The sequence below is a fragment of the Tyto alba genome, unplaced genomic scaffold, assembly GCF_018691265.1.
Source record: "Tyto alba isolate M040663 unplaced genomic scaffold, T.alba_DEE_v4.0 Super-Scaffold_46, whole genome shotgun sequence".
Lineage (NCBI taxonomy): Eukaryota > Metazoa > Chordata > Aves > Strigiformes > Tytonidae > Tyto > Tyto alba.
Window position 1 is genome coordinate 8,500,788 of NW_024881322.1, and position 21,052 is coordinate 8,521,839.

General features: G+C 34.4%; 1 protein-coding gene across 4 annotated transcripts in view; it reads left to right on the forward strand.

The window, feature by feature from the left end:
* The window catches only part of BBS9 (Bardet-Biedl syndrome 9), a 306,857-nt gene that overhangs the window by 140,925 nt on the left and 144,880 nt on the right, over positions 1-21,052 (forward strand). For all 4 annotated transcript variants that reach the window (XM_042806281.1, XM_042806280.1, XM_042806282.1 and 1 more), the window contains one exon: positions 18,879-19,101. In XM_042806281.1, coding sequence (XP_042662215.1) covers positions 18,879-19,101 — 223 coding nt within the window. The remainder of the gene's footprint in view (positions 1-18,878; positions 19,102-21,052) is intronic.

Here is a 21,052-nt window from a genome sequence, read left to right on the forward strand (position 1 = left end):
ACAAGTATTATCTAAGTATGCATTGATTTTAATTTTCAAGCTCTGCACAGGGTTTTTACAATGTACAGTGAATCCAGATTTTGGTACATACCTGGAATACTTAGAATGGTTTGTGGCCATTTAGAAAGCTTGTGCTGGGTTCCAAATGAATTTCGTATCATTTGCTATTTCTACCTGAGAGGGAAAAATTGTTTTGGCATTGTACATGATATTGACCCATAGCAGGCAAAGCAAAACAGTTTTGTTGAGAATTGTATTGGATTTTGACCTCATTTAAACTTGAAAAATCAAGCTACACAACTGAGGAGTATGCATTCCCATGAATGGAATTAAAAGAAAGTTCATATGCATCTCATAAAAGACCAAACAACCATTTTTTGCATGACTTACTTTTATTTTGCCATCAGGAATTGCATGGCTTTGACGTGTTTTGATAAAACATGGTGAAATCTGTTGCTTATCCTATATACTGAATTGATATCCTGTATTATATCTTGATGTGGTTTTGATATAGTAGTAAACAATATTCCATGTTAAAGCTGTAAGACCTCACATAAATATTGTAAAGATGTACATCCTGCAGAGCAGCCAGGATGAAAAATGTAAACCAACAATAACTGGAGGTGGAAATGGAAACGAAACCTTTACAAAATACTGAAATATGTGTCATATTGAATTTGTTATGATACCACAGAAATCTGAATGCAATTTAAGGAGAAATTTAGGCAGGGAAGGGGGGGAAATCTGACATATCAATGATATGTACAGACAGAAGCTCCTAGCTAATATTCAGATTTCCTTGCAAGCAGTTGAGTGGAACACTGGTGAAAGAAATTACTCTGCAATATTTTTATTTACTCTTCAAACAATTCTGTGCAATGATTTGTTGTGTTTTTATTTGGAAGGAATGTGTTAGAAGGCAGTTTGGGTGTAGTCTACATCTCCAGAACTTTGTGAGCATTAAACTAGGGAAGTGTTTTTTTAATAAAAGGGAAATGTTTAGAATATACTGTTACCGTAAAAAGAAATGCTTCTCTGACCATAACATCAACATTATTCTCATACATGCCATTCCATTTAGAACAGATTGCATCTTGTTTTCTAGACCTGACAATCACTTCAGTTAGATACTTAACAAATACAAAAGTCATGTTTTGTGTTCCCATTGTCACCAATTTTTTCGCAGACTGCTAAATGATTTCTACTGCTGCAAACTTTTGCCTAAGAACATGTAAAATTTGTGGGTTTTTGTCTACAGCGAGATAGCGGAAGTAATACTGCAAACTTGCATATTTTCTGGGAATAACAGATATTTGACATCATATTTTATTTCCAGGAGTAAACTTCTAACTAGCACCTAAATAACATTGCTTTGATTAAACTGACTAAAAGGGCTGCTCTTGTTAGTATTGGAAATAGGACATTCCCCCTTTTCAGTGATTCTTTCATGAATTCTGCACAGTCTGAGAAGTATAGCACTAGAAGTTGAATGAGATCTCTCAGGTCTCTGCTTTTCACCAACAGGATAAATGAACTAATCCTTTTGCTAATAAAACCGTTAAGAAAGTGATGCCAAAACTGAAAAAAAGTTAATCTTATTCACACAGAAGATAGGTGAAGTTTTGTTCAATGTACTGCTACTGTTGGACTAAAATTCACCCCATATTCAAAATACAGAATTCTGTATTGTCAGTATTTCAGAGTATAGTGTTACAGCTCCGTGCAAACTATAGTTTAAAGTGTATACTGGTTTTGAGTCATATGTTTTATTATCTGTTGAAATATATGGTAGAAAACTATTTTAGAGTGCTTTTGGAGACAAAAGAATCCTTGATAGCCATAATAATATTAATGATGTATCAGAGATATTATTATTCAATTCAGTTTTTCAGGAGAGTTTGTGACTGTGCTGCAAGACTAGCATATTTTTTATTAGTTTATAACAGGGAGTGACAACAATTTAAAGTACTATAAAGTCTGAAAAAATTAAAAAAGCAAAGAACATTTTAAGGAATGTTTTTCAGTGATTATACTTTACCAAGATGAGTTATCTGGATTGAATAAGGTATTTGAACAATGCTAAGTTTATGATAAAGCATATGTTAACAATAGGAAATCCATTGGGGAAAGGAGGGAATTTGTCCAGGCTAATTTAAAGGGTTCAAAGTGTTGATGCTACACACAGGATAGTTTTGATATAATGGTTGCATGGTGTCTGGATTGACTGATGGTTCATATGTATAATCATTGAGTTATTAATGCTTTCTTTGTTTAAGAAATTATGAAGGGAAAAAATGTCTGTCAATACTAACATTCTAACTGTAGGACTGGTGAAGGGCCTTCAGTAGTATAGCCTTCAGTAGTAACTTTACTGAAGAATAAATATTTTTGTAGTTTTCATGATGTTACCAAATAATGAGATACAGGTGTTTCATTGCTCAGAATCATCCCTTTCTTGTTATAGTCACATTTGTGATACTACAGTTAATAGTAACAGCTATAAACTGACATTGAAGAAGTACATTTTAATCTCCTTTTATTTGTGTTTGGATTCGTACCAATCAATTAAATGTCTATATTCGATCCTGATTTTTTACTGAAGTTGTAATTTGGAAGAAAAAAAATGCCTGAGCGTGAAATGCATATTTTTAAGTGACTCTGTGATCTAGTGTAATTAACTTAAGGTAGTGACTATAAATTTACTACTTTACAGTGTTGATTAGATAAAGCAGAAAAATATACTTGAAGGCAATGATGAAAAAGAGATGGTGTCAGAAGGAAGTCTTGAAGTGCCTAGTAAGAGTCATAGGAGTTACTATCAAAAGTACCTGTGCTTTCTCTAAGAGGATGACCTGAATGTAAATCACCAGAAAAGGAAAAGATCTGTTACCTGGGAAAGACTAGATAGCCTGCTAGGTTTTATGCATGATAGCAGATGTGTTTTACTGTGGAGTTCTTAAGCAACATAGAAAATACCCTTTTGTGGAATGAATCCTTTACTGAGTGAAAGTTCTCAAGATTAAAGATAACATTACTTCTGCAATTCCAGGAGGCTTAATTCTGTCAAGACTGACAGTAGCCAACTTTTACTTTAATTTTTCTGTTAGAGTTTAGTACTTCTGAAGCTTTGAGCTAATAATTACATCTTTGGTGAGAGTAATTTTTATGAGCCCTTATTCTTAGAGTTTATTGGAGATTGTAACTTTTCACTGATTCTTGTGATTAGTTAGAGTATAATCCAACATAGGTTATTAATCACAGTAAAACACATCTGGAATTAGTTTTTTGTGTCATATTTTCTACAGTCTGCTTGTTGTTTTAACTACTTTTTAAATGCAAAGCTCCAACTGTGTAATGGACTGAAATATTTTAAAATAGGCTGAAATATTTTATATTCTATTGTTTGACATAGGTGAGTACAAACTATCTTTTGTTATTTTGTAAATACTTTGTAAATTTCTTAAAGCCAGAAGAACCTGAAACCCAACAAACCAACAAAAAAACCAAAGTCACCAGAAGGCAGTGACAACTGGTAACTTGGAACCATTTTTCCATACAGTTGTATTCTGTATTTCTGTGAACAGACAAGTTTATAGCAGATGTATCACACCCTTGTCTCTTGTTTCTAGAAACAAGATGGCTAATACAGCTGAAAATAAGTAGTTTTAGAGGGAGGAACACATTAAATTTATTGCCATCTGAGAAAAATACATTAAATAATGTTGACTATCTTTTTTCAAAAATGAAAACTAATAAATAAGTCTTCCTCCTCTTTGAATCAAGGCCATGCAACAGAACCATTCAGAATGACTCTTCTGGTACAGTCAAGCATCTAGGTCCAGTAGAAGTTGAAAAAAAACGTAGTGGCTTTTAAACCTTTAATCACCAGAATAAAGGGAAGGAGTTTTAAGCTGTTTCTGGTAAAAAACATTTTTCAATAAAAAAGGTCAGCATCAGTCTGAAGTTTAGTTTTGGTGGAGGAATGAGATGCCCGCTCCTCCCTGGGCAGGGCAGGGAAGGCCCATCATGAGGGAGGGACGTTAAAAATGGAGTAGTGGTGCCTGGATCCTGTCAATGTCCTTTGCTCAGGCCATGTATATGTGACCCATCTGGAGAAGAAGAGAAGTAAGAGCATAGCTGAAGTACCAGTCTTCTTTGAGTTTATGTTTTGATATGGAAATTGAACTCTTTTGCTCAGCGCTCTGCCTGATAGCCTGCTTTCAAGAGGACCAGAGTACACCAGAGACAACTAGAGTAGTTGGAGAGAAGGATAGGAGGTTGTAAAGCCATGAAGTTACTGCAAATTGATGTGTAACTATTTCTACTTTATTTTTATTTGTGATCCCTGAAAAGCAGGGTTTCACACTGATTGATTACCTGTCAATTTTATAATGTCTAGAAATGAAAGATCAAATGTTTGTGATAAGTAATTTGGAGGAAAGAGGGAACTTGAAGAGTGAGGTGGTGGTTTCACCACTACTTTAAGAACTATAACAGTTCCTTTAAATTTTTGTGAATCATTCTCTTTCTACAGTTAATTTTATTTACTAAGAAGACAGTGGGTTATGGCAAACATAGCAAGTTAGATGCAACTTACACCACTAGCGACCTTCATCTGTACCTGAACTTGTGTGTTTTCACAGTGAATTCTGTGTGTAGAACAGAAAAGTGCCAATGTTTTGTTGATCAGAGAAAGAAAGGCTTAGTGTGGTCTGTTTAAACTTTTGTGTATTAATGAAAATATATCTTTATCTGATGCTTCCCACTTCAAAGTACTAGGAAAAGCTATGCCCAATTGTATTTTCAAATCTTTTTTGTTTGCAGTTTTTGCCATGGCTGGTTGAAAAGGGACATAAGATTTTAATTTTTTTTAAAATGCTCACTTCTGGTGGTTGGTAATAGTACTGCTTTTCAAAAAAGAAAGCTTTCTCTTTTTCTCCCAGATGGCATTAAAATTAGTTTAAGCAAAATTATGCAGAAACAGGGTTTGATGTGCATTATGAATTGTAAGAGTTCTAAGGACAGAAAGAATCGGTGTATTCTTGTCTTGTTTAGTTGTATTCTCTGGAACTTGTATCAAGCTCAGAACAAGCGCTTAGCCTTGGTATAAAGATTATGCTAATGGAGAATCTGACATATCTGTTGGTTGGATGTATTTTAAAAAAAATGTTTTTAGAATTAATTTGGTAGTTAACTTGAGCAATCACCTTATTTATTCTGGCAGTATTAGAGATACTGAAGTTAATCTTCAGTGGGCTGTCTCTGTTGTAAGCAGAAGCCTACTCAGAGATCTTATTTCTTGGTGTAAATTAGACTAGGCAGAACTGTGTTCTGCTGTGATTAGTTTGCCTCCAGCATAGTATTACCTCCTTTAAAAGTAACCTGGATATCCTGCAAAGTATTGCAGTTTTCCCAAGAGACATAGCCTTTGTTTAATAGATTAAATAAGCATCTGTTATCCAACATCTTTCTCTATGTAATATTGTGATGTTGACCTCTAAACTTTCTCTTTGTTAGGGTAATGTAATCTATCTAGTTCAGGTACAAAGAGAAGCTAAAATATTTTAGTCTAGTAGTAATTACTGAATATGTGCTGCATACCAGAAGTTCAGATCAGTTGTTATCTAAACTGCTTTAATGACAAGAGCGATGCATTACACTGATTACGGCAATGTTGTTCACCAAAAGGTCGTAACACTCAGTATACATAATCAGTGACTCTTTTGGGTTGCTTATTTTAAAGAAGCTGCTTATCAGTGGAGAATTCCCTTGATATTGTGTCCTAACTGAAAGATCTGCAGTCTCCTGCTATGTATTGAAAGCTATTGTACTAGTGGTTTAAAAATACAATGTGATTTACAATCGATTGTAAAATTCCACTGGAATTACTTATACGCTGAGAAAATGCATCAGTTTCAACATCATTAGTGTATGGCCTTCATATTACATAACAGGAGAGGATTTATAGACTGAAAAGTTGCATATTTACTGTTGGCTTTATTTTCTGATTGTCTCACATCTGTTCAAAGCTATCATACTTTTATTCCAAATACTGTAATGCTGTTAGTATCTGATTCAAAAAAGCCAACCATGTGTCATGGCATTTTCTTAGAAAATAAGATACTCCCAATAATTTTATGGAGCTCTCAATTTATACTGAACATTCAACTAAATGAGACGCAGCTCAATTAATAATTTTCCTCAGATCTGACAGTTAGAAATGTTTCTGAGAGGGTGCATCAAGATCTAATCACCAAACCATCCAGTCTTTGTTCTTGGGGACAGAGGAGGAAACTGGTTGTGGTATCACTGCTTTTGGTTCTGAAGCTGTTGGTCGTTCTTGGTTCTAAATTGCAATCGTAATGTAGCGGGTTTTGGTCATTATTAGATAACCTGTTGCTAGCTTTTTTACCATGTTTTTTAGAGCAGCCATTTTCTCAGATGGAAGTTTTTCCTTTTAGTTAATGGTAAGATGCTTTACCGTAACTCTTAGATTAAGAATGGTATACCAGTATTCTCTCATATCTGCACAGGTCATGATAGACTCACTTTACATTTGGACAGGCTAGTTCAAATTAAAGGAACGTAAAGATTGCATAATTTATTTCTGCCATCTTCTCCTTTTTCAGTGAAGTGAAAGTTTGATATAGCAAAGTATGGTTTTGATACCTCAAAAGTAAAAGAGGTCATAAGACAAGGCCGTACAAACAATGGAAGAGTTAATCTTTGCCTAAACTACTGTCTCAATAATTCTAGCATAAGCTTGAAAATTGGCTATTCAAGTAAAAATGCAAGTCCAGTTTGCAACTATCCTTACTGTCCTCACCTTTGCTTTTTGGGAGAATAGAAATTCAAAGATTTGAAGCAACAGAGCTGAGTTTAAAGTTAGTGGTGAGTAGATCTAATGTTCTGTAAGAATTTAAATAGGAAACAAAGTTTTTGTCAAGGTGTGTTTTTTTCAGAGGTAAAATATTTGATTTGGTGTGGTTCCATATTTCACAGCTTTTGGAAACAGACTAATTTGTCAGGCTTTCATAGCATCTTATATCGGTAATCTAATAAAAGATACTGTGATAAGAGAAGAAAAATTCCTCCCCAAGTGTATCACTGGTATGGAAACAAAATATGAGCTGAGAAGCAGTGAGATGTCTCAAGAAGCTTTTTCTACCATGTTTTATCTACTTTTTTTCTGCAGACCAAGTATAACAAGGTCTGATTCCTTTTCCCTGTATCAAAAATTATCTTGCTGAACCTCAAGAAGTTATAGACATGTATTGCAGATGTACTGTTGGATGTATAGCATTCTTCAGCAAGATGCATGACACCTGATATGTTTGCATGCCTGCAGACAGCTTTGACAGCATCTGCAAAACCCAGTCAGCACCTCAGTTTTCCTAGCTAACTTCTGAAAAGTTCTTGAAGAAAAGAAGGATCAAGTGTTGGATGATTTCAGAGCTAAAAAGCAAAATAACTGACCTCTGAAGCCAGCAAAGAAGAAACCAGAACACTCCATTCATGTAGTGCATACAAGAGTTCCTTTCATCAGTTCCCAAAAAGGGATCAATGGTTGTAGAAAATCAAGTTTGAAAGAAAATTTATATGACAACCCTGAAAAATTTTGGATTCAGGAATGGCTTCTACAGAAACCCGTAATGTGTGTGAACTTTCATGATTCCAGATAGGATGCATTTCTATTACAACAAACAAGCGTTACTAGAGGGGTAACTGTACAATTACGTAATTAGAATTTATCTGTTGAAAAGCATGTCCTCTTCTCTGTCTCTCACCCACTCTGCCTTAAAGATCTTTGTAATTTTCACTGTTGCCCAGAATTAAAACAATTAAAATAGGTGTTAGGACACACTCTGTATTGCTCCGATTTTGAGATAACAAGACAATCTGAAAGAGGATTTGGGCAATATCCATACAATGCTTGTCAAGAAGGAAACCACTGATCTAGTTACAGTCTAATTATGATCTAATTCTAACTTAATTCTGAAAGCCTTTCTGTGCAAATGAAAAATGTCTGGTCCTAAAGGACGAAGCCTGTGTGGAAATTTGGCTACAATAATCAGAGATGAATTAAATTTAATGGAAGAGCTAATAAAACCACCGTCTATCATGCTGATATATCACGTTTTGGTGAAGCATGCGCTGTCTTGCATGCGGGAAGCTTGGAAGAGTTAGGCAGCTGTAGGAATATTATGACTATGATCCCCACCTAGAGGAGTTCTTCTTTCTTACTGATGTAACTCTCTACTCACGTTATCAGTTGTTTCATTAATACACAAAACCCTACAAGTGCTAATAATCATAATTTGTTTCTGTGAGCAGGACTTTCTTCTGAATTGGACTTGAAAAATATATTAAAATCTTGCATGATACAGGTTGTCATCATGTTGGAATGCAGCTTTCAGAACCTTTGTATAGTAATGCTCAATTTGGTAGATTCCTGAAACACCCACTGCTTTAATACTACTCTTTTACATTATGATTTTTCCAGAAGATCCTTGGTAAAATATTAGTCTAGGAGCACCATTCCTAAAAGACAAGTACTGCATATTCTATAAGGTAGTTATAAAAACACTATCTTGATTTCTAAGCCATATGCATTTTCAGCTTTCCTCCCATACCTGCAGATGTTATAGAAGGATGTTTAGGCAAATCTTGATTTAAAGTTAAATGTTCATAGAATAGAATTTTCCAAAAACTGCTAGTGTTATATTTAGTGCAGGAGTGTTCAGTGGTTTGTGAATTGTACTTCAGAGGGCAAAACTACCAGAGAAAGAATAAATTCTTAAATGGCAAGTATACTTTTCAGGAAAGACTTTGTCATACAGATTTCTCTCAGGTGAAGTTGCTGTAGGATATCAGTGCATGTTTACCAAGCAGGACTCAAAATGAGCAGTTCTTGTAGAGAGTTGTTTATACTGCTGGAGTTTCTATTAAATATTTTTACATTGAACAGCTAAAGTTGCTGTTTCTATTGTTGCTGACAATTGCAGCATAGATGTGCAGAAATTACAAGTGTGTCTGTGACAGACTTTTTTTAAGAAAACCCAAACTTACTCACAAAGGATTTTTTCTAAAGCTGATATGTGCAATCTACTACCTCAAAATGTGAGATACTAATATTTAAATTAGTTCTCTGATCTAGCTTGAAAGTAGTTGCTAGCATGTATTGTATTTGTTAAATACGTTTGCACAGATCTGTTGTGCTATACTCAGACTAGTTTGATAACTGTTGTGAAGAGATCTCATACAGTTTTCTGTATAAGTCTGGGTTCCTTCCTGTACTCTTTTCTTTGTTGTTGTTGTTCATAGACTTTAATCGTTTATACATTAGATATGTGTTGAATCGGGATCCCTACAGAGTTTGATTGTTCAGGAGATGATGTATTGTGGTCAGAGTTTTCAAGATATTACCTTGTACTTCCCTGTTTATTGCGTTTCTCTTTTATCCCTTGTGTCTTAAGTAAATCGTAATTTATTATTAGTAGTAGGTAGGTGTGCTAAGTCCAAATCCTTTATCAGATTTAAAGATCTATAATGTCTATAATGTAGCTCTTGACAATGGGTTAAGACTTAAGAGTACCGTCTCACAAATAAGGATGTTTTTCTGCCTAAAAATCTTCCTTTGAATTAAAATGAAAATGATTCATCTACATTTTAAACTATTCTTCTAGGACTATGTATCTTATTATTTTTTTTCATTTTAGTTGCTCTGTCTTTTATCTTGTTTTAGATGTTCAGCTATATCCTCACTTTGATATTGTTTTCATCAGTCTGCAAATTCTCATTAGAATTTAATTATTTTAAATGCCAATCAAAATAAATCAGATCAATTAATGTTATGGATGTTATACATAATATTTGATTTAAAAGAAGATATGATTACAGAAATCAAGATTAGTATAATTTCAGTTGGTGCTTTTTCTATTGTGTGCTCCTTACAAATATCCCTCTTAGGCGCTTGATAGATGTGGAATATATTTAAACTTGGGTCATTTGTCTGGATTTTCATCAGACTTGAATTCCACTAGTCCGTAGGATTTTACCATTTCTCTGCTTTTTAGGTATTCCATTGGTAGGTTTTTGTTACTTACATATGTGGAAGGGGATTCTGTTTATTTTTTTGTGGTTTTGGGTTTCTTTTTGTTGTTTTTTTGTTTGTTTGTTTTGTTTTGTTTTTTTACAAAAGTGAATTGTAGAATATTCTAGAATAATCTGTGACTGATATTTTTAATGCACTATGTAGAAGAAAACTGTTTTCATGTTGTTACAAGGATAATTCTTCAACCAAGTCATGCACATCTTAAAAAATACATTGTCTCTTGAGACTGTTCAAAGCTTGATACATTAAGACTTCAGTAATATTTTATTTCATTTCTTTCTGAGTGCTATATAGAGTCTATTTGCTTGGCTTTTTCTTTCATTTTATTCAGACTGTTTAAAAGGTCTCCATTGATAAATGCCTTATCAATTCATTTTAAGCAGTAGTTTTTCAGGGACGCTCATAAGGAAAGTTTGTCAGCTCAATTTCTGGCAGAATGTGCAAATGTTGCATGCCATCTTCATGGCTGCTGTGGCTGTTATCTCCTGTTTGAGACAAATAGGTCAGTTAGAAATACAGAATATGCGTAAAGAATGTGGGTTAGGATGACTGGTAGCACAGTGAAATCCTGGCAGAATTTGCTAATGGTCTGTGCCTGTGTTAGAGACCAGTTTAGTAGCCCTGCAGTAGTGGATAATCATTGTAAAAGCAAAGTGTTGAGAGACACATGGCTGGTGTTTCTTGTGAGTTAGCATATACAGTGCTTCCAGGTACAGAAACCTCTTCTTTGGTGGTTTGGATAAACATAAATGCTAAGGTTGTCATTCAGTAAGGTGAGCTTCCAAGTATTCTAGCAATTTTGAAAGCTGATTAAATCAATAAATAAGATATAGCCAGGCAAATTCCTGAGTTAACAGCTGTAAGAATTCCCATCATTTGTCTTGTACCAGTTTTGCATAGTTTTTGCACTATGTTTCACATTGCATTTGAATGCTTTCAGAACTGTCTTAACTATCACTCCAGGACAAATTACTTCATAGGCAGCTTGAAATATGGCTTTTGCCTTAGGAATAATATTAATAACGATAAAGGCTTTCAAAGTAAATTCAGGCTTTTTAAGAGAGACTTCTTAAGATACAGAATCAAGTTTCTGTCAGGCTCATGAACAGAACTTAGGAAAAATCTTGTTCAAGTTTGCCTGATGTGCTATTAGAATGATTTATTTACGCTTAAGTAGTCTCTAACTAAATTTTCCACAATCTCTAGAGTTCTGTTAATTCCATAAACCAGTTTTTCTCAAACTTACCTCCCAACAGTCACCTTTTTTTCCCCCCTATTCATGTTGTCCACCCCATCCTTTCCCTGGAATGTCCTCAGCCCTACAATATTTCTGAGCTCTTACGGGACCCACTTCTTTCTGCTCACATCTCCAGGTCTGCTCGCCATAGAGCCCTCCTTCTCCACCCAGTTACCTTCCAGTTGGAGAAACTGCACCCTAAGTAGTACTATAATTTATTTTAATCTAATCTTCCTACAAAGGTGATGTCTTAGAGAAGAAAATGCATTTTATGTGAAGGGGTTTGAGTTAATTTGATTGTGCTTTAAAATTATGAAGAGATCTGTCAGCAAGCACCACGGGGGTAGAGATTTCTGTAGACATCTATGGCTGGCTTCCCATGTTTTGCTGTTATCTGCAAAAAGCATTTTGTTACATTTTTTAACAGAGGCTTTTTTGGTGCTTAAAAATTCCCGTAACCATACTTAGTATTTGAGTGAATTTAAGTCTTCTCATCTTATATTTTATAAATTAAATTAGAAATATAAGCTTTCTGTGGGCAAAATGACTTGTTTCTTGAGCAGAAATGAAGTCATGTAGCTTAAAAGATTGCCTTCAAAGGTCTTAAGCCCATTTAGAGAAGGTTCTTATCAGAGAATTATTAACATCTTTTGCAAAGTATGAAAGAATTGTAATCCTACTGGCATGAACTGCCCATTTATGACTATCTACCTTTCAATGAGCTTTAAGAAATTTTTTTATCTTTCAATTTACTTTAATGCATTCTTCTATATGTTCTCTGATTAATTGGACAATAAACCAAATTGTTACCCTGTATTGATGTAGCTTACTGGACATTTTTATTAAAAAAAAAAAAAAAAAATTCTAGCATGGTGGGGTGTTATTAGATGCAATGCAGCAGATGTTGTTACTAGGATGGAGTTCAGCTGATTGTGGTGATTGCTTAGAGCTACTTTTATACCTTTAGATTCAGGTCCTGAATAGGAGTCAGTACTCTTGCAGTGATACACACAATATCATGCAAAATATTGTAACCACAGACTGAAGTAGCTATTTTAATTCTACTTTTTCTTGCTTTTGTGGGTCTTGTGAAATGTTAAATATTTTTTCCCTGATGATCGCAAGCCACTTTACCTTGTTTGCTAAAAAGAACTGGCAGATTTAATCAAACTAAATGGCCTAATGGAGAAACAGCTATGAAAACATCTAACCATTTTAGAATGATATTGCGTTGTAATGGGCTTGTATCATTAGCAATCAATTGTTGAGAAGTTGCTGCTTTTCTGTGTTACCTAGTGTAAGAATGGAATTGGTTCTGAGAGTCTTTGTTGTCAGATTTTTGAGCAAACACTTCTGCTTGAAGCTCTTTAACCAGAGTTAAAGACATGAGAAAGATTTCAGTAACTTCCAGTCCTATCTTGGTATTTGGTGTAAGCACACTTTCAGGAGACAGCATTCACCTCTCAACTACAGTCAAAACAATCTTCTGTTTCTCTGGTTCTCTCAGCACTTCTTCCCTATCAAAAATTTTTGTAGCATTTAGAACAGTGTTTCTTTCTTTTACAGACTAAATCATTAACTGATTAACTTTGTAGCTTTTAAAATGTTGTAGGTATAATCTCCAAGCTAAATAATGTATTTGATGAGTCTGGCATTTACCTATTTACTTTATTGTCTTTTGTTTTGTTTTCATATAACAAGGATGTTTCCATCAGGTTGAGTGGTGCAATAGTTAATTCTACTGACCTATTATATACATTTCTTATATTAAGCATCACAAAGTGAACTAGGGTTTACATTCAAAGAGAACCCTTTCCTCATATCTCATATCCAGAGAAGGAAAGCATCAGAAGACCAATAGCTTGGCAAAATTGAGTTTCTGTGGTTATCTATATTATAATAGAGGAAGAATCCTTCAGGTCATCTGGTTAAAACTGTGAATATAAATTATAATTTTACTTCTGTTATGATGCAATGCAATGAGCTACTTAAAGTTTCAGACTTCACAACCCCCCTGCCTGTTCAGTTTCCATGCTTTGGTCTACATGTGTCTTGAACATTTTGTGTTCAGAGCCTTTGTAGAATTTAAGCTCTGGTGAGTTATGTGAATTTATGACAATTACAGAGTTCTATAGGGAAGGAAGTGCTGTGTCAAAAAATCTGAGCACTCATTCTCAACATATCCCAAGGCTCACTCTGTCTCCCACTTGCATCTGTTCTTTGCTTAGGTGTGTGTGTTCTTTTAAAGCCTGCGAACTATCTGAAAGTAAATTTACTTATTATTTACAACCATTACGGGTTTTTCTTACAGGACAAAATCTAGCTCACAAAGATTACTCTAGCAAAAATATTTTGTAAATATACATACTCAATGTAGTGACAATTTTTAACTTTTCAGAATAGGGATTTAAGATAAAAGTACTTATCAAGCTGTTTCTACGAAGCTACACAGCTGTATTACTAGTTGCTATAATCTGGTCCAGGTAAAACTTGATTAATATTAGTGGTGTCATATTTTCAGAAGGCTTAATAATATGTTTAAAAATTTTTACCTAGGTTTTATCCACCTTCTATATGTTTAAGATAGTTCTGTAGGCTATGCTTACAAGTCATAGGTTTGACTGCTCACTGTTTCTCAATGATTAGTCAAATCACTGTATCTATAGAGTTCATCAGTTAGATGAGGCTTGGCTTGGCTGTCTGGATGTGTGTTTGCCATTAGCTAAAATCAGTGGCTTGTGTGTCAAAACCTTCAGTGTCTCAGAACAAATTTTAATAAAGTCTGATATTAAATAATATGGAGAAGGGTAGACTTTCAGTTTATTCATTATCTGCTTAAGTACAGCTTAAAATTTGGTAAAATGTGTTGAAGATTTTCAGTTAAAAAGCAACAGATGCTCCTATTTTTCATAGAACGTGCATGTGGTAAAAGTTGTACATAAAATATCTTTTTTTTTTTTTTTTTTTTTTTTTGTTCAAAGTGGTATGACAGGGTCTCTCTCATATTTACTAGATCTTGTCTGTGTTGGAAGCAGTTCACCCCTGTTCTGAGGGGAAACATGAGGCAAAACCACTTTATCTGCTAGAAATTCCAGTGTGGTGTTTGCGGCAGGGGCTGATTTTTAGTGTTTTCCAAGTGAAACCACTTTAGTGTCTTTAGAAAATGGACTTGGTACTTTTAGTTTTGTATGTGTTTGTAATGGAAAACAACTGCTGTAAACTTCTGTGCCATGCAACTAGACAGGATTTTGACTGGACCTCAGTAGGAGCAACTTAGCTTAACCAGTACTTCATCTTTCACTTAATTAATTTCCAGTGATTTATGAATGATGCTATTGATGGAGTCAAGGGGAATCTAAAATCTTAAGAAAATGCTTGTGGACAGTTATACAGTATAAATCTTTTAAGAACCTAAACTATTTGAGTAGACCTATCAAATCTAACAACAGTTAGGCCCTATTTCATGCTTCTTCCTGTATACGCATGTCCTATGCATTTTAGAAACAATATTGAAATCCTTCTCTCAGATCCTGCCCTTACGTATGTCTAGCTGACCTTGTCTGTTGACCAGCTAAACTCTTGGGGTGTGGAGTCTTGCAGCCAAGTGGTAGGCTACAGTGCTGTGCCTTCCAACAGGGCTTGCCCTCAAACTGCACTAGTATCTGCATTCCCCATCTGCATATTGTGTCACAGGATCAGTGCCCTTTCTACAGCCTGACAATTTACCTGCAGCGTGAGATCTCACATGCTGGATGGGCCTCCAGTTTTATTGTCTAGAATTTTATAATAATGCTAGGTTAGTCATTTACCCTGCAGGGAACGTATTTTTGGAGGTTTCTTCTTGTTTGGCAAATGGTAGAACCTAAAAATTTTCCTAAAAATCAGGTACTCTAGATTAAACCTTATGCCAGAGTGAAATTGAATGTATAATCATGGTCACACTCAGACATGCCATGATACCTGAGGATCCTTAATATATATGGAATATAATTGATGTGTACTAGGATAATCTTAGTCCTGCTAATATCACAAATCTATATTTGATCTTCAGACTCCTGCAGTGCATATGATTTGGTTAAAAGAAAGTGTCAATGTCTACCTATTACCTACAAGAGACAAATAATAATGTATACATGCAAAATATGAAGCCAAGACTTTCCCAATGAAAAAGTTAAATTGATGAATTAAGCATTTTTCATATCTATTTCAGGTGATATAGTCAATATGAAGAATTTGCATTTAATAATACCTATTTCTGTGAGTCTTGACTCACGTTTGTTGTGGCAATGCTTGCTGGTTGAAGGATGATGGGTTATTGGTATCACACTTCTGTTGAAGATTTCTGTTAAAGATGTTCCTTTCAGACCTCAATATGCACGATACTGCACAGAAAGCCATTAGTGAATATTACAACTATGGCTGTAGAATCATTCTTCAGTGTGGGCTGTAGACTAGCACACTTTTATTTTTTTAGCTTTTTTTAACTCATAAGAGGTGAAGAATTTTTCTTGTTCCTTCAGTTCTCCCCTTTCACCAATAAAAATTGCTGATAAATGCAGTCTTATTTGTGGCCGTTAATTCTTAGTTATATAAAATCACCTCAACAAAGTTCCGTTAAGATTTTTTTCATGTAGGTGTAGCTTTTGTGTACTCTTTAACTAATCATAGAGGCTGATTTGGATTTGACTGGACTTACTAGGTCAACAGTCCTTGAATTGGAGAAGATAGTTTTATGGTCTACTGAGAAACCAGTTTTACATGGAAATTAAATACAGGAACAAGGGTTGGAAAATGTTAAGGCTATGCTACAAAGTAAAACATACCTGTGTGAGCCAAAGGCAGAATACTAGCCACTTTTAATTTCCTGACTTTCATTAGCTTGTATTTCAGTCTCCTTATTTAAATGCTCCTTTTACCTGCATTTTTATAACTTATTTGATGGGATACATTGGCCATCTTCTCAGCTACTGTATGCTGACACCATTTAATCACATGTTTCTTTGTCTTTTAGTGAAACTCAGATTCTTATGTTTATGTTGTCTTATTTTTCATGATTTGTAGGGTAATTAGGAGTGCCTGGCTTGACTGTTTTTGATGCTTTATACATATTAAGTTTCATTACCCACTATGTGGGAATGTAGACAGCATTTACCAGCTCATTAACCTCTTTAAATTGGTTGTGGAATGGATTATTTCCTGTCACCATCAGAGGTCAGTGGATGGATTACATTCCAATGGAATCTTTCTAGAATATATGAAAAATGTTAAGCTACCACAACATTGATTGACTGGCATGATTTTTCTAATGTACATGTTTTTTGCAGAGGAAATCCAGATGAGACAGTAGGTTAATGTTGTCATTGTTCTGAAGTCAAGAAAGGCAAGTGTTAACTAAAAAAACCCCACTAGTTGATCCTGTTCCTTTGCAAAATATAAATGCTTTATATACATACAACACATTTTCAGGACACTATTAAGAATAGTGTGTGTTTGGACCAGGATGAAGTGCATATGAATGTGTGGTCTCAGTGACGTACTTGATTACTTACTGGTAGCCATCTGTCCTGGACCCGTTCTTATCTAGTAACAAGGTCAGGAAGGATGGCCTTTGCTTCTCTGTGTCAAAAGTAGTACCTTTGCCTTCACAAAAGCCATATGTATCTAATAAAAGAAATTCACAGACCTTATTTGCTTGACAGGGTAGACACCATCATTCTTTAAATTGTTACACTTACCCAGTCATGGAAATTTGGATAGGTAGATGATTTTGCTATTCAGCTGAGCATTTTCAATTAGGTAGAATGTATCATGAGGAAGAGCTTAAAAACTAGAAGATTCTGGGGTTATTAACTACAACTGGATACTTGAATTTTCTTTTTGTTCTTCCTGAGTAATCACCGTGTAAATAGCTACCTTGGTGTTACTTTCTGTTGGCTTAGCAGCAGGTAGATTTGGGTGATTTCAGACTGTAGCCTCAAAACTTCTAAAGTCAATAAAGACTATTTCCAACATAAGTTCCAACCAATCAGGAGTATCAAGAGAACAGACACTTATACTGCAGCCATTGATTATTACTTCCCTGTACATGTAGGCAGCACATATAAAACTCGCTTACAGGTTGCTGAATACTAAGAGATGTTATGAGTCCTGAAGTTAGCAGACCACAAAGTCCTTCATATTAATTGCTAATTCTGTCTGAGCTCTGTAAGATAGTAATGAAAAGACATGAGCAGGCTTTTTGACTAACTTGCAGCTTCATTATTTATACACTTTGATCATGTCTCATCATAGAGTGTAATTTAAGATTGCAGAATGTATCATAAAGAGTCAATTCTGCATTGCACACTGCATAAATGAGGTAGACATCATACATTAGATATTACACATTAACCTAATCACTTTGTCACAAATAATTAGACTTCTGCTATCCAGAATTCTTACTCGAAAAATGTCTTTGATTTGTTCGCGTCACTGAAAGCCATAGTACAGATTACAAACTTGAACCTAACTTTTAAAGGTGCTTTTCAAGTTGCCTTATGAAAATAAACTTATTTGCTTTTACTGAGTGTTACTTGCAGGAGTAAACACCTTATTTTGTGGAAGTACGTATACTGAATATGACAATGAATGTAATTTTTCCTCCTGAAAGATTTTCCATAGATAGCTGCTTGTTTTAACTGAACTGTTTACTAAGCTGCTCTTCTCATAAATGCTTACAGCCTCACTCTATGCTCTAAGAAATCTTAAGTCCTGGTTCATCAGAGCACTGGCACATCTCTGCTAATGCTGTGGGTATCACAACTTGAAGTTAATTGGTCTGATGTATGCATACTGAATATCGGCAGCTTTGGGTTGCAGCCATGATGTTCTATGCTATTGGCATGTTGTCAGAATCTTCAACAGCGATTCCAAAGAACGTATAATTCATACCCTTTTTTTTTTTTCCTGACCATGGCATATCTTCAGCATAATGTTAAATACTAATTATTATGTTTGTATTTACATCTCAATTCTGTTCTTAATTCTAAATGTTGTATCCAGGAACTTCTAGTCTTCAGTTATTAATACAACTACTGAATTTAATGGTTACGTCACATACTGCCCATTTTTATTATTATTATTATTATTATTATTATTATTATTATTATTATTATTATTATTATTATTATTATTATTGTTGTTGTTGTTGTTGTTGTTGTTGTTGTTGTTGTTGTTGTTGTTGTTATTGGTATTATTATTATTGGTATTATTGATATTGTTATTTAAATTATTATTTTTTATTAAAATTATATTTCTCTGTCAATAAGTTTGGAACAAGTTTGGAGTTTTTTCAGGCTTGCTGGTAAAGTTTTTGCTTGTACAAGCTAAAGAACTGGGTGTTCACAACACTTATTAACCCCCAAATTGTATTTTATGTATGTTTGTAAATTGAAAATTCTCAGTCCTTGATTTGTTACTTTGGTTTTAATATGCTATATCATATCACAGTTCAGCTAATTTTATTTTATTTCCTTTTCTTTTATTCAGGGTTGGGAAGAAACTGTGGATACTGCCATTTCTTACTTGTTAAGAACTTGTTTGTCAAAGAGCTCTAAGGAACAGGCCTTGACTCTCAACAGCCAGTTGTGCATGCCCAAAGATACTAGCAGACTGAAGAAGAACATCACCCTCTTCTGCGATAGATTGGCCAAAGGTGGTCGCCTTTCCTTAAGTACAGACTCAGCCACTCAGCAAGCTCCTGTTGTGCCAGGTAAGACATGAAGTATATGTTCATAATTCAAAGTATGTATTTGTATATTAAAATTAAGAATTATGCACTTTTGTTTGTGTTAGCAGTTTGTTTTTCACTGGTTGTGGAAACCAGTGATTGTGTTGCTGACCAGTAGAATGAGTTAGGTCATAAGATAATTTTAAATCTAAGTTTTATCTCAATGTGATCACTTATTGCTGCTCTTACAGCATATGACAGTAATGTGGCAAATGGACCCCAGATGGTCATCTTTATGCTCTGAAAGAATTATAACTTAGTTCTTTGCACTGTTCAACTGAATGTATACATGTGTGCATTTCTAACACATGATAGAAAAGTGAAGAGTGAAAAGTCCTACTCACTTGATAGAGAAATTATTATAGTTGCTATGACTGGCTTTATGGCATATGCATATGAAATAGTGATAACACTGAATAAGAAGATCTGCAACGTTAGAAAGTACTAGTTGACTAGGTGATATGTCACAGAAAGCATGAAATTAATGATGAAACCAGTGTAAGGAGGTGTCGAGGAATATTTCTCATTTGGAAAAGGCATGTAGAGATTTCAGAGCATTGCACAATGATTTAAATGAATGTCAGGGAAATAACGTTTTTAAAAGAAATTTCATTCATGTCCTAAATGAATGTCATGGAAATAACATTTTTTTTAAAGGCAATTTTATTCATGTCCTTTTCTATATTCCTACTTCGAGTAACAGTGGGAGCAAAGCCACACCTTTTCTGTAGAGTCTGAAGGCTAGCAACTTTATACTGTTGCAAGACATTTTATTTCCTGCCTTTTTTCTCTAGTGAAACAGATAGTCTCTTAATAAACATCAGATTCTCCTGCTGAATTGAAAACTTTTTTTTCCCAGCTTCCTGCTCTGACTTGGGTTGGGTGTTCATTCAGCTTCATAAGTCTCCTAGACCACATAATATCGCTACGGTCTTTTGCCTCAATTACCTCTTTCATCTACAACAGTCTTCACATCTGTAGGGAAAAGTATATATTATATGCACATTTCTTGCTTAAAATTGCGAGTTTATTATTTTGTCTTGATGGGTATTGTTTTTGATCAAGTTTGGAGTTATGTTAGGGCAGTATCTTGATTTTCTGTATTTTGTTTTCTTACATTACAAAGAATAATTTAATTCCTCTTTAATATAATCTGAATGGCTGTAGAATGTTTCAGCAACTCAGAAGTCCTTGTTATTACTATGTACAGCCCTCCTTTGCATATGCTACTTTAAATGATTCCTTAAAACAGCTGCAGATTATGCAATGGTAGAAATTTTTCTTTAGTGGTAGACTATGCCCATATCTGGATCATGTGAAGTGAAGAAGTGAGCTAGAATAAGTATCAAATTAGTTTTGCAAATTGTTGTTAGGGTTTCTTTGCAAGACTAATATGTTAAAGGTGTTTCATTTGTGGAATGTTGAAAAGATTATGTAGGCATTGTTTTTCCTTCTAAGAATTTTGAAAAGGTCTAAATAGATGCAGTTCATCTTTTTCCACCTAAGCTAATAAGATGAATTGATTTAATAAGAAAATTCACTTATGCCTGTTCAATTGACCAGTGTTATTGAGTTTGGGGGACTGCTTAATTTTGTTATGATTAATTCTGTTAGAAAAAGAGTAAAACTTTTAAAAATTGTAAATGAATTAGAAGAAATCTTGCTCTTGGTGAAGGATCTTGGGAGAGCAATCTGGTCATACTCTCCACGTTGCATATGTAAAACTAAAATTTAAAAAAAATGTTAATCTGTTTTCTATTACATGAGGCCAAAATAACACCAAGAAGGCATGAGCAACATGTACAAGAATAATTTTTAACATTGTGGTACAGGTAGACAGTTATACTACCTCTCAAATAAAAATATTATAATGAAGAAGTTAATTCCAAGCAAAATGTGAGATATTTGACTGTGGGCTGTTAGCCATGTATTG